General features: G+C 42.1%; 1 protein-coding gene across 1 annotated transcript in view; it reads right to left on the bottom strand.

Annotated features, from left to right (window-relative positions):
• Positions 1–22,191, bottom strand: part of VPS13B (vacuolar protein sorting 13 homolog B) — a 1,674,799-nt gene that overhangs the window by 723,687 nt on the left and 928,921 nt on the right. The window contains 2 exon segments of the mRNA XM_030217225.1: positions 7,624–7,664; positions 7,667–7,749. Of these exon segments, the coding sequence (XP_030073085.1) occupies positions 7,624–7,664; positions 7,667–7,749 (124 nt within the window).

The following is a 22,191-nucleotide window of genomic DNA, read 5'->3' as shown; positions in this document are numbered from 1 at the left end:
GGGCATTCTAAAATCTACGTAGGTTATAGAATATGACCCAGTGCGCCTAAATCTATGCACCTTCTTACTGCTAGTAAATGGGTTTATAAACATTCATTATTTAGTCACAGTATATCAACTTTCCATATTATTTGACTAATATTTGCTCAAATATTAACACCACACATATACATTCACTAATATCAACTATAACGTTTGTTGTATTTATTGAACTTTTAATCCATACGATTCATGCACACCCGATTAACGTCCCTCCTAAGATTTTTCATGAACAGATTCCCAAAACCAGCTGCAATAATGTCCACGCTGTTTGACCACCTGAAGATGATCTGTAATCTTAACGTAACAGCTGTGTTCAACTATGCTGCCCAATCATTTGTCCAAGCGCAATAATAAATCATGTGTATTCAATGGGTGACAATCTTTGTACTCTAAATGCACTGCCACATCCACGTATCCTATGTTCTTTTACAGCAGCTGAGACAAAGTCCATCAAAGGCACGTCTCTTAGTCGGACTCCATCTGGACTGCTTTGTTATTATGAATGTATATGTGTTGGTGTTAATATTTGCGCAAATATTAGTCAAATAATATGGAAAGTAAATCTATGCACCGGGATTTATGCCATGTTTTCATTGGTGTAAATGGACGCGCATAGTTTTAGGAGCTGGGATATCAACTAAGTTTATTCTATATATTGCGCCTACATCTACTCGACGCTTACAGAATATGCTTAGGCAAAAATGTTTTCCGCGTGAATTTTTTAGGCGCCATGTATAGAATCTGTCTCTTAATGGCCATATTCAGATTGAAGTAATCTGGTTAGCAGTCTGAATATCACCACTAACCAGACAGCACTTCTAGGCAGGCGATGAAACAAGGATATTTAGTACTGGCCAATATCTGGGTACCGTTTTATTTTAATGTCAGCTGCTGTTAAATCTCAATATATACTCAACCTCCTTAAAGTTTTAAGTAAAACAATCCTAATACAATACTAAACAGAAGACTTGTAACTGATAATGCCAGACTGTTGATTCCACTCACTTCGAGCACGTATATAAATAATAACTTAGTGCTAATATCACCAATTAGTGTTTGAAAAAGCCCTCAGTTTTAACCACCGCTTTCAAAGCAATATCATTTGTTAATGATATTGCTTTGAAAGCGGTGGTTAAAATGAGGGCTTTTTCAAACACTAATTGGTGATATTAGCACTAAGTTATTATTTATATATGTGCTCGAAGTGAGTGGAATCAACAGTCTGGCATTATCAGTTACAAGTCTTCTATTTAGTATTGTATTAGGGCTGTTAAATCTCAAGCAGAATAAATTTAGCTAGCTTTTATTCTAATCTTACATTCTGTTTTATATTTTGCCTTTTAAATAAAACCCATATTTTTCTATTATTGCCATGTTATCCTGTAGCTTATCAGTGAATATTAAAAGGGAGTTTGATATCAGGTCAGGTAACTATAAGACATGTTTTATTTTTCCAGAGTGCTACCAAGTTAATAGTTATATATTTTTGTCCTACCTCTGATTGGTGATTAGTTAGAGCAGCAAGCTGAGATCCCGGGGACTCTAGGCTCAAATTCTACTACAGATCTTTCAGTATGTATGGTTTGTTTTAAACTGTAAGCCCTCCAGGACAGAAAAATACCTACTGTATCTGAATGTATACTGCTTTCAACAGCCTTAAGGCTGCCGGTGGTAAATAATACTCCTGCCCGAATTCTGCACGACTGTGTAGCACAGAATTCCACAGCCGTGCATAATTTGTGCTCTAATCGGCCTTCCACTGCACGCCGCCGCCGCTGCCACCACCCCTTGAGCCTTGGTCGCCCCGCTGCCCACCCCTGTGCATTGGTCATTCCACCACATCACCCTTGTACCTACCTGAATATACCCTGGTGGTCTAGAGGCCTCATTGGGGGCAGAAAGAAGCCCACTCTTTCCTGCCTCCCGCTGCTGCTCTGGGCCGGTGCCACCACTTTTTCAAAATGGCCACCGAGACTTCAAGTGGTAATCACATAAGACTGCCGCTGGAAGTCTCGGCAGCCATTTGGAAAAGGTGGCGGCACCAGCTCAGAGCAGCAGCCAGGAAAGAGTGGCGTTCTTTCCTACTACAAAGAGGAAAGAGGGTGGGTGGGGAGGGAGCTATAAAAAAAAGTGAATGATATATGTGTGGGGGTTGTGGACTGCAAACAAAAAGGGTGGCTACTGTGGGGTGGGGGGGAGAGGGCTGTAAAAAAGGTGGCTGCTGTGAGGGCGGAGTAGGTTGTAAAAAAAAAAGAGAAGTGGGCTGTAAAAAAAGGTTGAAAGAGGTGGGGGTGGAGGGGCTATAAAAAAGGACGAGAGAGCTGTAAAATAAAAGGTGGATGCTGTGGGGTAGAGGGGGCTGGGAAAAAATATGGATGCTGTGAAAAATGGGGGGAGCTGTAATATTGGTTAAATTATCTACTATAATAAAATGCACCCTCAACGTTCTGAAGACAATGTTCTGAAGTCACTCAGTCACTACATTAAGGGTTCGTCAATTCATGGTGGTGAAGCCATCCCACTCACCATGTCTCTCTGCCCCGCCCTCGCGTCAAACGTGCTGACGTCGAGGGCGGAACAATGACAGTGAAGGGATCGCTCCAAACACCCGAACCCACCCCCACCCACACACATGTCACGCCCTTCCTCCATCCCTCCCACTTCAACGCCCCTCATGCCCCTCCCTCCGATTTCAACACCACCCCTCCCTTCACATTACTGCCCCCCCGGACCCCCCCCCCCCCGTGGCGTGACACACTGGACAACACCCTTTCCTGCGGAAAAAACCTCCCCCGAAGCCTCTGGCCGCTACCCCCCACGGGTCGCTCGCTCCCCCACCCAGGTCACCGCTCTGCACACAACTTTGTAGCTCACCCGCCCCTCCCCCCTTTCTATCAACGGCCCACGCCCCCTCCATTGAAGGAACACAGCCTCTCAAATACCATGCAGCAGTCCAGCACGTCGCTTCTCTTCGAGTCTTCTTCCCTCCCTGTGTCCCTCCCTTGCGGAAGTAACATCACAAGGGCGGGACACATGGAAGGAAGAAGACACGAAAAGGAAGCGAACTGCTGCGCTGGCCTTCTGCGTGCAGCACTTAAAAACAGAGGTACAACGGGGGGGAAACGGTGACCGCCGATCTCGGGGGCAGGGGCGAATGACAGCTCAGGGGGAGGGGCATGGATGGCCTGGCCTGCTGCGTGCAGCACTTTCTAATGGAGGTAAGATGCGGGGGGGGGGGGGGGGGTGACCTGTGATCTCAGGGCAGGGCCGACTGGAGAAGTCAGGGGGTTGGGGCAGGGATGGGAAGAGAAAGGGAGTGATGGTAGACATGGGGTTGGTGGGGACAGAAGTTGCATGGGAGGGCAATGTAGGAGAAAAGGAAGAGAAGTCAGGAAGCACTCTGGAACTGGGAGGGAGAGAGGCCACTCCAACTGCGATGGAGGGAGGGACCCAGAAACAGGGAGGGAGGGGGGGATCATCAAACTCAGAGGGTGGGAGGGAGCTGGAACCAGGAGGGAGGGGCTACAACCTGGAGGGAGGGAGTGGGGGGCCTGGAACTGGAGGTAGGGAGGGACCAAACCTGGAAGTGGGAGGTAGGGACGACCATGGAAGAGGGGGGAAGTGGGGAGTGACGAAACCCTGGAACTCGGATGGATGAACAACAATGGAACTGGGAGGGACTGAGGGGAGGGGGCAACCCCCCCCCCCACACACACTCATTATCTCACACACACACTCTCTCTCTCTCACAAACACACACACACCCAGTCTCTCACTCTCCCTCTCTGTCACACACACACACTCGCATATTCACTCTCTCTCTCTCTCTCATTACACTCACTCTCACACACACTCTTTCAGACATACACACTCTGAGGAAACACCTTGCTAGCGCCCGTTTCATTCGTTTCAGAAATGGGCCTTTTTTCCTAGTAACTAAAAACTGCAAAATTTTGTGCACAGAATTCTGGCAGGAGTAATATAAGAACATAAGCGTTGCCATACTGGGACAGAACATAGATACATCAATCCAGTATCCTGTTTCCAACAGTGGCCAGTCCAGGTTCACAAGTACCTGGCAAGATCCGAGAACAGTAAACAGATTTTATGCTATTTATTCTATGCTCAGAAAAACTGGCTCGTAGACTATAAAGGTACAACTACAAAATTGCATTGTCTACTAACTGTTGCACCAGTGTTGCGTGGCCTAGTGGTTAGAGCACCGGTCTTGCAATCCACAGGTGGCCAGTTTCAAATCCCACTGCATGCTCTTGTGATCTTGGGCAAGTCACTTAACCCTCCAGTGCCTCAGGTACAAATTTAGATTGTGAGCCCTCCAGCGACAGAGAAACACTCAGTGTACCTGAATATAACTCACCTTGAGCTACTACTGAAAAAGGTGTGAGCAAAATCCAAATAATTAAATACAAATTCATGTATTCTATTATTTTATATAGGTGGAGGATGGTTAGTTTTTTTCCATGGTGGCTTTTTCTCCCTAAAAAAAAAATATTTTCCTATATTTGGGAAGTTGTTTTCCATCTTTCCTTTTTTTCCAGTTAGATAGAAGCCTTTGATTGTATCCCCAATGAGGTTTGTTCAAAAGTCTAAGACTCCTCGGGGTGTCTGAGGGTTCGTGTTATTTAAATTATAAATATATATCCTCATCAAGTGTCTATTTTAACAGTTCTAAGAGCAAAGGTATTTGTTTTAAATATATAGAGTGATCATTCATTTGCTCTCCAATTGTTAGTATTTTGCTTTGACAAGGAACATTGTCAAATGCCATTTGAAAATCCAAATACACAATATCAATCGGATCTCCTTTATCCACATGTTTATCCACCTCTTCAAAAAAACAGCAGATTGGTGAGGCAAGATTTCCCTTGACTAAATCCATGTTAGCTTTGTTTCATTAATCCATGCCTATGTATATGTATGTATATGTTCAGTAATTTATCCATGCCTAATGTATATGTTTTGGATGCCTGAAACCAACATTTAGACAACCATATTACATGCATGTCTAAATCCTGTTTTTATAAACTGGGATACAAACATCTAAAACTGTAGTACACACTTATGGCATGTTTTGGGCAGGATTAGAGAGGGGCCAAAATATCGACGTCCAACTTTGATTTCAGAAGGGGAAGGGGCATATACGTCCAAATAGATGAACGTTGGTATTTAGACCTGGTACCCGGCAAGTTCAGGTTATAGAAAGGCACTCCAATTGAATAGCACTCTATTGGAGGTATTAAGGGAAGTCACTCTATTAATCCCCTGGTAGTTGCTGCACACACACTCACCCCCCCCTCCAGAATGTGAAAGCGAGAAAGCGTACCACATTCTGTGACAGCTTCAGGTTTTTATATTAATTATACCTTCACAATAGGAAGAATCTGATAAACATTTTTCTATCCATTTTGCTTTCACAATTTCCAACTACTAGTTAGAACAGTGCAAATGTTTATCAGATTCCTCCTATTGTGAAGGTATAATTAATATAAAATCAGGCTTATCACTTGCGTATGAAGTCAATCTCTAACCAAACTATGCAAGTATAAATAAAGTTTGCAATATTTCCAATATTGACTGGAAGGTATTTTTTTTGAGCCTTCCTAATAAACAAGTTGGGGGCTTTAGACAACAAAATGAGACCTTTAAATAGTTATAGATCTCCGATAGGCTAAATGTATTTTAGCATACTTTTAAAATTGAGGGCATTTTGATTTATGGACTGAATAACGACCGTGAGATAGTGGTCCAATGAACTTGGATTAAACAGATACTTGGAAGCTGAATTATTCTGAACGCTAGCCCAGTATTTATTTTTGATTTCTCACAGTCTGTTGTTTTTCAAGACTTCGTGGCGAATACATTGGCATAGCTACCGACGAAGTTTTAGCAAAATGGAGGCGCTGTTAGGTCTTTTCCTCCTCACAGTGGAAATATTGCAGACTCTTTATTCACACTTGCATAGTTTGGACAGGGTATAATTAATATAACATTTCTTCATGTGCATAATGATGCAAAACAGTTTGTCATTTTCAAACCAGTTTGTCCTTCTTGAGAACTGGTACAATAAAGCCCACTTGCTCTCAAACTTTAATTGGCAAAATGCTGAAATTAATGCATTTGAAACACCGGCTCCACATGCTTTTTATACATGATGTTGCCCAAAATTTAGCTTCTAATCTGCAAGTCCATTGCTTGACAAGGAGCTTGTTGTAAATATATCTCACAAATTTAGAATGTCTTAAGCCACTATGGTACCCTAATGTTTTGGGAACTATGCCATACATTGTGCAATATTTGGCTTTGCTAATACATTTAGCAAATCATATTTCATTTCATTTCCTGGAAAGAATTGAATTTTCAAGGTCACTTGGCTTTCTCTAGCCTTGACTACTGAAACTTACTTATCTCAGGCATACTAACTTGTCATCTTGCAACTTTATAATCCACTCAAAAATCATACCATTTTCCTGTTTTGAAAACCTGTCTTTGGTGGTTTCCAATCCCATATTACATTACATTAATTTTTTTTCTTTCTTTCAAGGCTCTGAATTCATGTACTCTCCCCCCAACCTCATGTCTCACTATGGGGTCCTTTTACTAAGGTGCACTGAAAAATGGTCTGCGCTGGTGTAGACACGTGGATTGGACATGCACAGGTCCATTTTTCAGTGCACCTGCAAAAAAGTCCTTTTGGGGGGGGGGGGGCTGAAAATGAACGTGTGGCAAAATAAAAATTGGCACATGTCAATTTAGACCTTACTGCCACCCATTGACTTAGCAGTAAGGTCTCACACGTTAACCGGGCGGTAATCGTCAGCGTGACACTGCCGATTAACGCCCAGTTAGTGCCACGCACCGCTAGTGGACGTGCGTAAAAATGAAATTAACGCCCAGGCCACATGGCAGCTGGATGATAGTTCCAAATTAGTGTGCATTGGGGACGTGTAGGTGCCTACGCGGCTTAGTAAAAGGGCCCCTATGTTTCCCTCTCTCTCTCAGCTCTTTCCCTGGGATCACGTATGGTGGTAGCTAAGCCCATGACTAATAAGAGGAAAGAAGAAAGTGAGGGTGGGATAAGCTACGGCAGATTGTCTAGAATTTTCTTTGGTTTTCTAAACTATCTCATGGCCTCCCATTTGCTGTATATTTAAATTCTAGGAGACTGCTTGCTTCAGTAAAGCAAGTGAAGTAGTAAAAAAATATATGGTTCTCATTTGTTTATTTTTTATGGGTATGATTTGGACCTTATGGGACAATGGCTATTACTTATAACTTTGAAATACAGCCAAAGTACAGAAACATCTGTGAATGTTATTGCTGTGCTTGGAGAAAATCACACTCTATCCTATGCTGATTTTGTTCATAATGAACAGAAGCCTGATATCTCTTGTAAACAAACTAAAGCCATGGAATAGAAGTATCCATTATATTGCTTTTTAAGATGTTTACTATCACTTATAAATGCCAAAAATACAGAGCCTATTTATCTTCAAAAATGTTAATAAAGACTAATGCAAAATTACAGTTAGACATAAAAAATAATGATTTCTGGCTACCAACCTCAGTATGCAAGTTCTCTGGAGACATTACTTTGGTAAAATGATTGCAGGAGCAGCAGTTATTCGTACTGTGAAATCCGTCAAAATTGGACTTAAAATTGCTCTGCGTTCTTGATGTCGCTTGATGCTAGAAGGGTTAAAGAAAGCAATTAAATGAGCTTAAAATATTCAACATATTTAAACAGGTATATATTTTTTGTAAATACACAGATTATGATTTTTTTCATCCAATGGAAATTTCCTGAACATATGTAAGCATGCACCCCTGCAAACATGAACATATCATCTCTAGCTGAAACATTTTCATAAGAAAGAGAACCTTGGCTTTGCCTTTCAAGACAAGTGAAGTTTTGCTTACACTAAAATCTTTCTACTGTCTCAAACTTCCAGCTTCTCAAATGAAAAAGTTATTAATAGAAATCAAACAAAATAAAACATGGAAAAGAAAATAAGATGATACCTTTTTTATTGGACATAACTTAATACATTTCTTGATTAGCTTTCGAAGGTTGCCCTTCTTCCTCAGATCGGAAATAAGCAAATGTGCTAGCTGACAGTGTATATAAGTGAAAACATTCAAGCATTACTATGACAGTCTGACAGGGTGGCAGGATGGGGGTGGGTAGGAGATATGCATGGGGACATCAAAGCATATCATTGATATTCTAACAGGATGGGTGTGGATAGGTGAGGGGAGGGTGATCAACGGAGACATACAGCTTATGGTTTATAATGGGCTAGGAACCCCAGATCCTTGTTAAGTCCTTTCTGTTGGGTGTTAAAATATTCAATCATTCTGACTTCAAAGGTCTTACGTTCTTGTATGGTTTTAAAGTTACCTTTCAGGATTCTCACTGTGAAGTCACTGGTACAGTGTCCTGGTCCTGTAAAATGTTGACCAACAGGAGTGGGAACCCTACTGGCACCAGTATTGTTCATGTGATGTCTATGTAAATTGAATCTTGTCTTAAGCATCTGGCCTGTTTCTCCAATATAGCATCCTTCGTTACATTTTTTACACTGAATGATATATACCACATTGGAAGATGAGCAAGTGAAAGATCCCTTTATGTTGAATATCTTTCCTTTGTGGATGACTTTGGGGTCCTGTGAAATATTTTGGCATAGTTTGCAACTGGATAAATTACAGGGAAGTATGCCCTTCTGTTCCTTTTCAGTCTGTGATGGAAGTTTACTTCTGATTAGCTTGTGTTTTAAGTTGGGTGGCTGTCGGAAGGCCAGTACTGGTGGGGATGGGAATATCTCTTTCAGTAATTCATCCTCCTGGAGTATAGGTTGTAGATCTCTTATGATTTTCCTCAGTTTTTCCAGCTCTGGATTGTATGTCACTACAAGGGGGATTCTGTCTGTGGACTTTTTCTCCTTGTACTGTAGCAGATTCTCCCTGGGTGTTTTGAGGGAGGAGGCAATATTTTTGGAGATTATTTTGGGGCTGTAGCCTTTCTGTTTGAAGGATGTAGTCAGGCTTTTAAGGTGTCTGTCTTTGTCCCCTGGGTCAGAGCAGATAAGGTGGTATCTTGTGGCTTGGCTGTAAATGATGGATCTTTTTGTATGTGAAGGATGGAAGCTGGAGTTGTGGAGGTAGCTGCATCTGTCTGTGGGTTTCTTGTATATAGATGTTTGTATACAGCCATCACTGATTGAGACCGTGGTGTCCAAAAAATTGAATCTGATTGTAGGATGGTATGTATTGAAGGCAGAATAAAATTGTTTCAGAGTTTCTTCACCCTCCGTCCAAATCATAAAAATGTCATTGATGTACCGGTAGTATTTTAGAGGTTTGGTCTGGTGTGTATTCAGAAATGTCTCTTCCAGCTCAGCCATAAAAAGGTTGGCATATTGGGGTGCTGTCCTGGTGCCCATCGCAGTGCCCATTATTTGTAGATAGATATCATTGTTAAAGCGGAAGTAGTTGTGAGTTAAAATGAATTTGATTAATTTTGTAATAGTTTCTGGTGAGTATTGATGGTACAGTGTGGATTTTTTTAGGAGTCTTCCACATGCAGCTATGCCATCCGCATGTGGAATGTTGCTGTGTAGTGATTCTACATCCATCGTGACCAGAAGGGTGTTAGGTGGTAGTTGCTTGATATTTTTCAATTTATTCTATTGATAACCTTAAGAGTGGACTAACACGGCTACCACACTCCTCTACTCAAATGAAAAAGAAAAGTGTCTACCTGTAGCCTATTATCAATTCTATCTTGGGCAGTGTTTATTTCCAATAAACTGCAAGGTTAAGTTGCCAAGGGGAACATGTAAGAGAATATGGCAGAGATTTTATTATTTTAAATTGGTCATTTCAAAAGAGGGAATTTTGGAAGATCAGACTGTATAAACTGAGCTGTAATTTGATAACAGCACCAGCATCAACGTTCTTATTGTGAAGTATGAGAGCATTGTTAATTGCCGTGGCATCCAGCTCTAGATCATAGGAGCTGTGAAAATGTCAGCCATATATTAATGATGGCTAGTACAACCAGATACTTGGAAAACATCATATTGCTCTCTTGTGGCAATATGATGTTTTTCAAGTGAGCTGGTTATACTAGCCATCATTATTATATGGCTAACATTTTCACAGCTCCTATGACAGAGGGCTGGGTACCATGACCATTAAACCAGTAGCACCAGATGAATGGCATGACATGGGCTCATGTTTCAGAGGGCGCAACCGCCTGCTTCAGGGGTCAACACAGTAACTCTATGTAAGGTAACAGTATATGTCCTAGTGCAATTGCATCCACCGAAACATGGACTTGCGTTGAGTCACTCATCTGGTGCTAATGAATAAAGGATTTTTGCATATCATCTCCCAGGACTGGAATCAGTTTGTTAGAATATTTGGTTAGCATTAAAAATGATAAGAGACTTGCTCCTTAACATGTATGAGAAGAGACTGGAAGACCCTCATGCCGCATGCTCCCAGTCAGGCTATGTTGGAAGCCCCCACAGCAGCAGGAAGTGCATCAGAGGGGGCAGTCCAGCAGAGTCTGGATGTAAATGCTGCAGCATGAGATTCTGCATTGGCTGTTTTTTTAGTTCCTGTTTAGAGCTCTAGTTGCCAGGGTTGCGGTTTTCCCACCCAATTGGGCGGGTTTCCGAGAGCGGCTGTGGGGTACGTTTTTTTGGGCAGTTTTCCCGTGGCTGCTGTGTGGGTTTGGGCGCTTTTTCCGGGGCTCTATTGGTCCAATTTGGTCCAATAGAAGCTTTTCCAGGGCTTCTATTAGTGCAATTTGGCCCAATAGAAGTTTTTCCGGGGCTTCTATTGGTCCGATGTGGTCCAATAGAAGCTTTTCAGGGGCGGGGTTGACATCGGGGGCACGGTTAATGATGTCAGGGGCGGGGTAAATGACGTCAGGGGTGATGTCAGGGGGGGGGTTGGTGACGTGGGAGGCGGGGTTGGTGACATGGGAGGCGGGGTTTGACTTTGGCATTTTTGGGCGGGTTTAGGTTTAGGGCTGATTTTGGGCTGGGAAAAATTTTCCCATCTGGCAACCCTCTGCAGTGGGAAGGAGCTGTGGGACCATGGCAAATTTGAAGGGAGAGGGTCAGAAGGAATGATGCTGGATGGGGAAGGAGGGGAAAGTTAGGGGAGATGCAGAAACATGTGGTGAAGGGGAATGGAAGGGATAGGTGGCAATCGGTCCAGCAGTGTTTGGGAGGGCAATGCTCCCCCCCCCCCAAAAAAAAAAACAACCTATGCCCATGCAGTTAACTATACCTCTAACTGCATTCTAACTGCATATCTTCTGTGCACTTAATGCATGGTAGAAAAACTCTGATCTATGTTAAATGCATGGCATCCTTCTCAAGAATGCTTGGAATGCTACCAAAAGTTACTGTAGAGGTTTTGCACCTAAAATGTCTTAACGTTTTGCAGTTAATGCACCTAAGATGCAAAACCTTAGAATATTTTAGTAAATAGGCCACTGACTGCAGCAGATTAAGATTTAGATGATAAAGGTCAGATCTAACCCTTCCTTTGTCTATTAAGACAAGGAAGCGTAACCCTCCTCTGGGAAGGCCCAAAAGTCTTTAAAAGAGCTAGAACTAAAGAGTAGGGGAGAAAAGTAAAAAAAAAAAAAAAGGATAGTCACACTCTTACTGTAGGAATCACAAATCCACACACAACCCTCAGGTCTTCCAAAGGAGTATGTCCATTTGGAATGCACCTTTGGCTGCATACCACAAGCTACAGATTTAAAAAGTATGCTTAATCCCTGCTGATGTTATCCACAGTGCATGGAACTCCACCTCCATTCTAGACAGGGGATACAGCACTTCTCACCACCAGCTGCAGACAGTGGTCCCCAGCAAGTCCTGCCTGATCTTCTTTAGCTCTCCTGGGCTTGACTGGAGGCTCAAGAGTAATTTTTAAAAAAGTACAGCGGTCCAGCATTCTTCAACTAGGAGTTTCATTTGTTTTACAATTTCTATGCTATCGTTTAGACTCTCACATGCTCTTTTAAGCCAAGTCAGTTAACCTTATTCTGGAGTGTTGACAAGACAGGGCCAAATTAAGATTGACCTTGTACAGTATTGTTTGCCCATGATATCTCTCTACATCTGTAAGATTAGCCTGTGATCCTATTTTTTCCGTCTTTTAGGTTTGGTTCCTTTTGGACTGTGCTGCTGTGTCCTCACTAAGGGGGTCATTTACTAAAGATTAAGCTTGAGTTATCTGCAGCAGGGCCCATTTTATTCCTATGGGCCCTGCTGCAGATAACTCGAGCTAATCTTTAGTAAAACACCCTGTAAAGTAATTAAGTTTAAGTTATTTGACATTAATGGTTAGTTTCTATGTTATTTTTTTATTTTTCCTTTTTATTTTATAGTATTCATGTGGTTAATGTTTTCTGCAAGCACATTCATGAAGTTATCTTAAAATACATGTAAATAAAAGTAACAATAAAATAAAAATATGAAATGACCTAAAGCAATTAAGGAGTTTAGTTTAGTTTATTGATTTACCTGAACAACTTTTATTACATAATAACAAAAGTCCAACGAAATGGTCTAGATGAACAGTAGATTCTGATTAAATCAACCACAAGGTATCTGTCTGGCAGGAGAAGCGTAAGACAATTTTTATTAATGAACCAGTAATGTCGCTGTTTTGACACACTGTGAATTATTTGAAGGCTGTGATTGACTTTATCAGAATCTAGTGTTCATCTAGACAATTTTTGTTGCAGATTTTACAAACTCCTGACACAGGCCCTGTCGCCGAAACTCAGATCATGTCGTCATTTTGAAGAATTGTAATAAAATCTCCAGCCTCTTTCATCCACTCTGCTGTGATTTTATTTGCTCTTGCTCCTAGCAGAGTGTGCTCTCTTGTTTGTTACCTAACAGGCTCATTTTCAAAAGAGAAGGACGCCCATCTTTTGACACAAATCGGAAGATGGGCGCCCTTCTCACAGGGTCTCCCAAATCGGCATAATCGAAAGCCGATTTTGGGCATCCCCAAATGCTTTCTGTCGCGGGGACGACCATAGTTCACGGGGGCGTGTCGGAGGCATAGCGAAGGTGGGACTTGGGCGACTTTACCTGGTCCTGTTTTTCTTATGGCCAAGGCACAAAAAGGTGCCTGAACTGACCAGATGACCACCGGAGAGAATCGGGGATCACTTCCCCTTACTCCCCCAGTGGTCACTAACCCCCTCCCACCCTCAAAAAACATCTTTAAAGATATTTTGTGCTAGCCTCAAATGTCATACTCAGGTCCATCACAGCAGTATGCAGGTCCCTGGAGCAGTTTTAGTGGGTGCAGTGCACTTCAGGCAGGCGGACCCAGGCCCATCCCTCCCTACCTGTTACACTTGTGGAGGTAAATGTGAGCCTTTCAAAACCTACCAGAAACCCACTGTACCCACATCTAGGTGCCCCCCTTCACCCCTAAGGGCTATGGTAGTGATGTACAGTTGTGGGTAGTGGGTTTTGGGGGGAGGGCTCAGCACACAAGGGAAGGGAGCTATGTACCTGGGAGCAATTTCTGAAGTCCACTGCAGTGCCCCTAGGGTGCCCGGTTGGTGTTCTGGCATGTCAGGGGGACCACTGCACTACGAATGCTGGCTCCTCCCACAACCAAAGGGCTCGTATTTGATTGTTTCTGAGATGGGCGTTCTTGGTTTCCATTATCGCCGAAAATCAGAAACGACCAAGTCTAGGGGCGACCATCTCTAAGGACAACCAAAATTCAAGATTTGGGTGTCCCTGACTGTATTATCAAAACGAAAGATGGACGTCCATCTTGTTTCGATAATACGGGTTTCCCTGCCCCTCCATCGGGACATTTTGCGAGGACGTCCTCAGCAAACCCTGGGCATCCCTTTCGATTATGCCCCTCTAAGTGTTCTAGTGCATAACTGCAAAGGGGGCAATCACACAGGAGGGGCATGGGTGGGTCATGGGTGTTGGCTTTTTAAGTGCATGCTTTCTTGAAAACTGTCAGGAGACACCTAATTGCTGCACTTAGACATGCACATTTATACCTGTCAAAAAGCACGGGTAAGAGATGGCGCCTAATTGCTGAGTTACGCTACGATTCTATAACGAATTAGGCAAACAAATTTGCCATTATGGAATACTAATTTAGCTCCTAGATTAGCGTTTTTGGTCAGTTACCCTGCCTGTTATTTTGGAAGCAGTGACCATGGCACATGATTATTACCCCTGATGCAGCTTTGGCGAAACGGGGATTCCCTGTTGGGTACTGGGGATCTGTTGGCATGCTGATTTACTCCTCCATATGTTAAGAAGACAGCATGAGCTAAGTGGATTATACAAACAGCTTATTGTGGAGTACACTGTTTAATGTTTTTGCCTGTGGATGGACATGTGGGGTTTTTTTAAATCTCTGTTTGAGAATTGAAGAAATAGAGAATATAGCAGTTTTTTTCAGACCCCTGATGGTGTGCTAAGCTTGAGCCTTAAGCCTAAGACTGGCTGGCTAGAGTGGTTTCGCTGAGGTCTTTTTTTCTCCACTTTTTTGTAAGTGTAAAGAAAATATGCCTTCTTATTCAGAGTATTTCCATGTGTGTATTTTAGGATTGATTGGATTTTTTCATTGGAAGATATATTGCTTGTTTGAACTTTAGTTCTAATAATTCATGCCAAGTTATTGAATGAGGGAAATTATTTTTTTCCGGAAAGTACACCCATAGATAAAGTAGGTGGAATTCTTTGTGGGTACGTTTTTCTTAGCTAATTTTCAAAGTAAAAGTATGTATATATTTTCACTTTGTAAAATCCATGGGTAAAAATAAAATAATAATAATTGCCAACTTTGCAGCAATATGGTCAGTGTGGCAATTACCTTCATAAATAACTGTTAAAAAATGTAACATGAGGGCCTTCATAACGGGGTAGGGGTGGGACGTTTGAACACAAGGGGGGTGGGATTACAGCTCTGGGACACTGAAGAGTAGTAGCTGGGTACCAGATGGCAAGAGGACATACCACAGAGGTCTGGGGAAAGTTGGAGGGGGAGATAGGTGGAAGTGGGAAATGGGAGGTTGGTTTCTGTTGGGGGGTTGGGGTTTACCATCATTTGTCAGATTTTAATAATCGTTTTTGGGCTTTATTGATATGTTTCCTAGTGTTTTTGTTGGTGTGATAATGTTTTATTGTATTCTTTTTGCAATAAAAATCTATTGTATAAAAAAAAATAAAAAAATGAGGACTGGGTATTACGAATAAAACTTTAAATATTTACCCAACTCTTATTTCTTTAACCAACAAGAAACTGTCACTAAAAAAATATGCACCTCTAGTTTATAAAAGAGTTAATGCAATATATCACAGGATTACATTAATCTACAGAAAGAAGCATATTTATATAAATGACATTTATTGCAATCATGTTATTGTTCTTGATGCCTAAAAGGAAAATGCCAAAGCAAACAGCTTCAGACGAGATTCCAGTTAGAACTTTACTCTTAACTTCATGTTGTTTATATATTTGATAATGCTTAAAATGGCATTTCAGCACTAAAAATCTATGTACTTAATTGATCTTTGTTTCCAATAACTCAAATAACTTTATAAAAAAATATCCATAGGAATATATAAGATAATTTTCTCAGAAATATATTGTAGTGCAATGCATTCTTCTAGAGCAGGCTTCCAATCTTTTTGGTTGGGCGGAATTCCTATTACCCTCCAAAAGCTTCAGGGATACTCAGCTCACTCTCACCACTTTTCCCGGACCCTCTCCCCAATATGCTAAGCCTGACCCCACTAATCTCTTTATCTACTACTACTACTACTTATCTCTTTTCCCCTTCCTGTCACCATGTCTCTTTCTCTGCCCACTCCCCACAACTAGTCCTCACCAGTCTCTCTGCCTCTTGAAGAGTCACCTTTGATTGTGCCCGCACAACTACAGATCTCCAGAGCTACTGCTGATTTTGTCTCCACAGCAACCTCTTTATTCTCCTCACATGGATTAAAGCAGCATGAAAAGACTGTTTTTTTCTTCTGTGTCTTACTTATCCTGTGTAATGGTCTCACGAATCTCTAGGGATTCACGAACCACAAGTTAAAAACCACTGATGTAGAAATAATAACATCTATTTTATTGTCCTTGAGGTTACCTTTTGTTGCTTGGAAGTAAATTGCTCCCTTGCAAGATCTTTAAATGACTTTCTAACATATTTGTATAATGTAAATGTATCCTCTCTTAGGGCCTGATTAATTAAGTTTCCCCCTCCCCCCCCCTTCCCCTGTTTAAAGAGACTTTGATTAATCAGTTTTTCAGCTTATTTTTGTAAGGAAAAGCCTTATTCTGGAAAGCTATTCCTCAGCAGATATCTTTCTTCCTTCCTCCTTGTTAATTCCTTAATGTGTTTCCTAAGGTATAAAATTATAACTACATCCCATACTCAAGGTTTAGCCTTGTAAAAGTCCTGGATAACAACAAGGCAACATTCTTATTCCTCAATTACATCTCACTGTCCCCAATCATATAGTCAAAGGAACAGAAAATATGTATGTGCACATGTGGTTTCATAAAACAGACATTTCCCTGCTGCCTTAACCTAAGGGCTCTGTTGTAAAATTATCCTCTTGCTGCCCTTTTAAATTAACCTACTATATTCCTATGAAAAGAGAGCTGCATTCTGTTCTCTCATTTGCTGGACACTGTTAAAGTAATTAGCCTTTTTGTATTAGCAGGAGTTTGTGTTTGGAATGCTGGGCCCCAAATGACAATAGGTAAATGAATGGAATTAGGAAAAGCCTATTCTTTAATTGTTCCTTTTAAAAAGAAATAATTGCTTGACTTGTTCAGTGTTTGTTGCTGAAATCAAAGATTTTTCAATCAAAATAAAGTTATACAATGAAAGATTATTATAGCTTCAGAAAAGTTCACAAATACTTTAAGATAGAAACAAAAAAATATGTTCATAGAAACAGAGAACAATGAAGACAGAAAAAGACCATATGGTCTATCTAGTTTGCCCATCCATGCCATCTACTGAACATGCTGGACAAGGATCTGATAGAAGATATTCAAAAGTTTGATATGAAAGGGGAGGTGCTACTGTTGGGAAATTTCAACTTGTCTGATGTGGATTGGATGTCCCGTCGGCAGAATCGGAAAGAAGTAGGGAGACCATGGATGTCTGTCAAAGTGTCTTGACAGACAAATGGTGATGGAACCCAAGAAGAAAGGGTCAATGCTGGATCTACTGCTCACAAATGGAGGAATTGTTTCCAATGTCCATGAGGGTGCCTACCTATATAATAACGATCATCACACTATATGGGTTGATATAAGAGCAAAGGAGGAGTATGGACACACAAAACTCATAGCACAGGATTTCAGACATACTGATTTTGATAAAATGGGGGAATATCTGAAGAAGGAAGTGATGGCATAGGTAGGTGTAGGTGAAGTGGAAAAGCAGTGGTCCAAGCTAAAAGCTGCTAGAAATATGTCAACTGATCTTTACGCAAGGAAAGTAACCAAAAACAAGAGAAACAGGAAGCCTGTATGGTTCTCCAAACAAAGTGGCTGAAAAAATAAGGGCAAAAGAGCATAGTTCAAGAAATACAGAAGAACGCAACGAAAGGATCATGAAAAAGATTATCGGATTAAACTCAAAGAAGTGAAGAGGGAAATATGGCTAGTGAAAGCACAGGCAGAAGAAAACATGGATAAAGATGTCAAGAGAGGTGACAAGACCTTTTTCAGATATGTTGGGGAAAAGAGAAAAGATAGGAATGGAGTTGCAAGACTAAAAAATACTGAGAATAGTTATGTGTAGAATGAAGAGGGTAAAGCGAACGTGCTAAACAATTATTTTTCTTCTGTGTTAATGGAAGACAATCATGGAGAAAGATTGCAGTTGGCTGCCTAGGGAATATCTGGGAATGGAACGGATATTGCACCATTCACAAAACTAACTTGAGAATTTGAAGGTGGACAACGCTATGGGGCTGGATGGGATACATCCCAGGATACTGAGGAAGCTCAGAGAAATGCTAATGGAACCTCTTAAGGATTTATTTAATAGAGTTTTAGAGACGGGAGAGGTTCCATGGGATTGGAGACAAGCAGATGTGGCCCCTCTTCACAAAAGCGGAGGCAGGCAAGAAGTGGGAAACTATAGGCCAGTAACCCTCATGTCGGTGGTAGGAAAAGTGAAGGAAAGAATAGTTAACTTTCAAGAAGCAAACGAGTTATAGGCAACATGGCTTTACCAGTGGAAAATCCTGCCAAAAGAATGTTACTGACTTCTTTGACTGGGTTACCAAAAAACTGGATGAAGGACATATGGTAGATGAAATCTACTTGGATTTCAGCAAAGCCTTTGATACGGTCCCTCACAGAAGACTCCTGAATAAGCTGAGAGGGCTAAACTTAGGACCCAAAATGGTGAACTGGATAGAAAATTGGTTGATTGACAGGTGACAGAGGGTGGTGGTAAATGGAATCTGTTCGGAGGATAGGAAGGTGAGTAGTTGAGTGCCTCAGTGGTCGGTGTTGGGGCTGATTCTGTTTAATATATTTGTGAGAGACATTCCTGAAGGGTTAGAAGGAAAGGTTGACAAAAAGAAAGCCAATAGAATGGATACCCTGGAGGGAGTAGAAACCATGAGAAGGGATCTCCAAACGTTAGAAAAATGGTCAAGGGTCTAGCAGGTAAATTTTAATCACTAAAATCAGGGAAGTTTACAAGAACCCCACTATTGATCCTTTCCAAACAGTATAACTAGTATACATCAAAGTTTAATCTAATCTCCATCTTATCTATACTCAATTAACTAAAAAGATAAGATAAGATAAGATAGAGATTAGATTAAACTTTGATGTATAGTAGTTATACAGTTAAACTAGTGCAGGGTGGTGCACTTGGGGTGCAGAACCCCAAAAGAGATATAACAGATAGGAGGGGAGATTGGTAAGCTCGGCTCAGGAGAGGGACCTTGGGGTGATGGTGTCCGAGGATCTTAAGGAGACAAAACAATGCGACAAGGTGGTGGCCATGGCCAGAAGGATGCTAGACTGCATAGCAAGGGGTATAACCAGCAGAAGAAAGGAACTGTTCAAGCCCCTGTTCAAGTCATTGGTGAGGCCCCACTTGGAGTATTGTGTTCAGTTTTGGAGGCCTTATCTTATTAAGGATGTAAAAAAGCCTTGAAACTGTTCAAAGAAAAGCTACAAAAACAGTATGGAATTTGCATTGCAAGACATACGAGAGACTTGCTGACCTGAACAAGTATACCCTAGAAGAAAGGAGAAACAGGGGTAATATGATACAGACATTCAATTATTTGAAAGGTATTAATCCGCAATCAAACCTTTTCCTGAGAAGGGAAGGCAATAGAACTAGAGGACATGAACTGAGGTTGAAAGGAAGCTGACACAGGAATAATGTCAGGAAGTATATTTTCAACGAGAGGGTGGTGGTGGTGGAGATGAAAACGGTAACAGAATTCAAAAATGCTTGGGTTAAACACAAAAGAATCCTGTTTAGAAGGAATGGATCCACAGAAGCTTAGCGGAGATTGGGTGGCCAAACCAGTAATTGAGAAGGAAAGCCAGTGTGGGCAGACTTCTATAGTCTGTGTCCTGGTTGTGGCTAGACAGATTCAATTTCAGAAGGTGATGAACAAGGCCCGTTCTGGGCAGATTTCTACAGTCTATGCCCTGAAAATGGCAAGGACAAATCAAGATCAGGAATACATATGAAGCATCACATACCATATGTAATGCATTTATTTTGTTGGGCAGATTGGAAGGACGACCAAAATTTCAAGATTTGGGCATCCCCGACCGTATTATCGAAACGAAAGATGGACATTCATGTTGTTTCGATAATACAGGTTTCCCCGCCCCTCCATCGGGACGTTTTGCGAGGACGTCCTCAACAAAACTTGGGTGTCCCTTTCGATTATGCCCCTCCTTGTTTGTCAGCAAATTTAATTACCTCACTAGCTATTCCCATATCTAGATCATTTATAAATATGCATTAGAAGCTGTTGAGGACTGCAAAGGTTTCAGGCATTTTGCGAGTAACAGAATAATCAGGCCCATGAATTGTTCAGGATTAGAGGCATCAATTGTGCAGCTGCAGTCCCAAAGATACCCTCATTGCTCCTGTTGTGATTTGTGGAGGCATATTTTCAAAGCATTTACACTTACAAAGTTACATAGAGGGGCACAATCGAACAGGGCCTGCCATCTATATGGGTGGCCATCTCTAAGGCCGGCCCCGTAAGGTGGCATACCCGACTGTATTATCGAAACAAGATGGCCGGCCATCTTTTGTTTCGATAATACAGTCGGGGCCGGCCAAATCTCAACATCTGGGCCAGCGTTAGAGATGGCCGCCATTGGTTTCCCGCTGATAATGGAAACTAATGGCGGCTATCTCAAACCCGGCCAAATCCAAGCCATTTGGTCGTGGGAGGAGCCAGCATTTACAGTGCAGTGGTCCCCCTCACATGCCAGGATACCAACTGGGCACCCTAGGGGGCACTGCAGTGGACTTCAGAAATTGCTCCCAGGTGCATAGCTCCCTTACCTTGTGTGCTGAGCCCCCCCCCAAACACCCTCCCCACAACTGTACACCACTACCATAGCCCTTATGGGTGAAGGGGGGCACCTACATGTGGGTACAGTTGGTTTCAGGTGGGTTTTGGAGGGCTCACATTTATCACCACAAGTGTAACAGGTGGGGGGGATGGGCCTGGGTCCGCCTGCCTGAAGTCCACTGCAGTACCCACTAAAAACTGTTCCAGGGACCTGAATAGTGCTGTGATGGAGCTGGGTATGACATTTGAGGCTGGCACAAAAATGTTTATAATTTTTTTGGGGGGTGGGAGGGGGTTGGTGACCACTGGGGGAGTAAGGGGAGGTGATCCCCAATTCCTTCCGGTGGTCATCTGGTCAGCTGGAGCACTTTTTTGAGGATTGGTCATAAAAATAAATGGACCAAGTAAAACCAGCCAAGTGCTCATCAGAGCCAGCCTTCTTTTTTCCATTATCAGCCGAAGCCAGCCATCTCATAACCAAGCCCCCGTCCCGCCTTCCTTACCCTCCCGAAACGCCCCCTTGAACTTTGGCCGGCCCTGCGACGGAAAGCAGTTGAAGCCGGCCAAAATCGGCTTTCGATTATACCGATTTGGCCAAGTTTAGGAGATGGCTGGCCATCTCCCGATTTGTGTCGGAAGATGGCCGCCCTTCTCTTTCGAAAATAAGCAGCATAGTAACCTATGGAACTTTGTAAGTCTAAGTGCTGTGAAAATGAGTTCCATAGTCTTCCATAATCCAGTCTGAATGGGAGGAATTTCAGGGTCACCTAACTTTTTCACCTTTCTTTTGCCTTTATAACTAAAAGAATTCAAACAGCAAGAGGAAATGCAAAAAGTTCCAGATGGAAATAAGTTATAGACAGGTGTACGTTAAACTGTACCTACCATACGTCGCCTTTGGTGAATCTCTTCATAAAGGAGGTTAATAAATCCCAATAAATAAATAATAACCCTCCCCACCCTCTATCCTTCCTTCCAACCTCAACAATAGCTGACTTCTACTACCCCAAAAAACCCTAATCCACCTTGTTAAAATGTGCAGGGGTACAAAATACAACCCGCTCTGTATGTCCTAGTGGGGGAGAAATATGTCCTACAAAGCACTATGATTTTTTGATCTGTGGATGAATAGTGAGTCGTCAACAATCTCAGGATTCAGTCTAGCTCTCCTGTCTTCCTGCTATAGAAAATGTCTTCTCAGAAAAAGTGCTGGTAGCACAAAGGCACAGGGTCCCCCGTGCAAATTTTGCCAGTTGTGGCCAACACTTGTTTTCCAAAAAAAATCAAAACATTGTTGTCTGAATCATTTGAACATAAATAACTGGTCAATTCATTAACAGTCTTGAAGTAGAGAATGACATGGAGATAAAGTCTGCCCTCATCCCCGTTGGCTCTGTCCCTGCTCCTTCCCCGAGGGTCTGTCCCCATCCCCACCCTGTCCATGCAGGCTCTATCCATACCCCATTCCTGTAGACTCTCTCGCTGTGCCCAGGTTCCCGTC

Source organism: Microcaecilia unicolor, chromosome 1, assembly GCF_901765095.1.
Source record: "Microcaecilia unicolor chromosome 1, aMicUni1.1, whole genome shotgun sequence".
NCBI lineage: Eukaryota > Metazoa > Chordata > Amphibia > Gymnophiona > Siphonopidae > Microcaecilia > Microcaecilia unicolor.
Note: the sequence above shows the minus strand (reverse complement) of the source record. Positions and strands in the feature narration are given on the sequence as shown.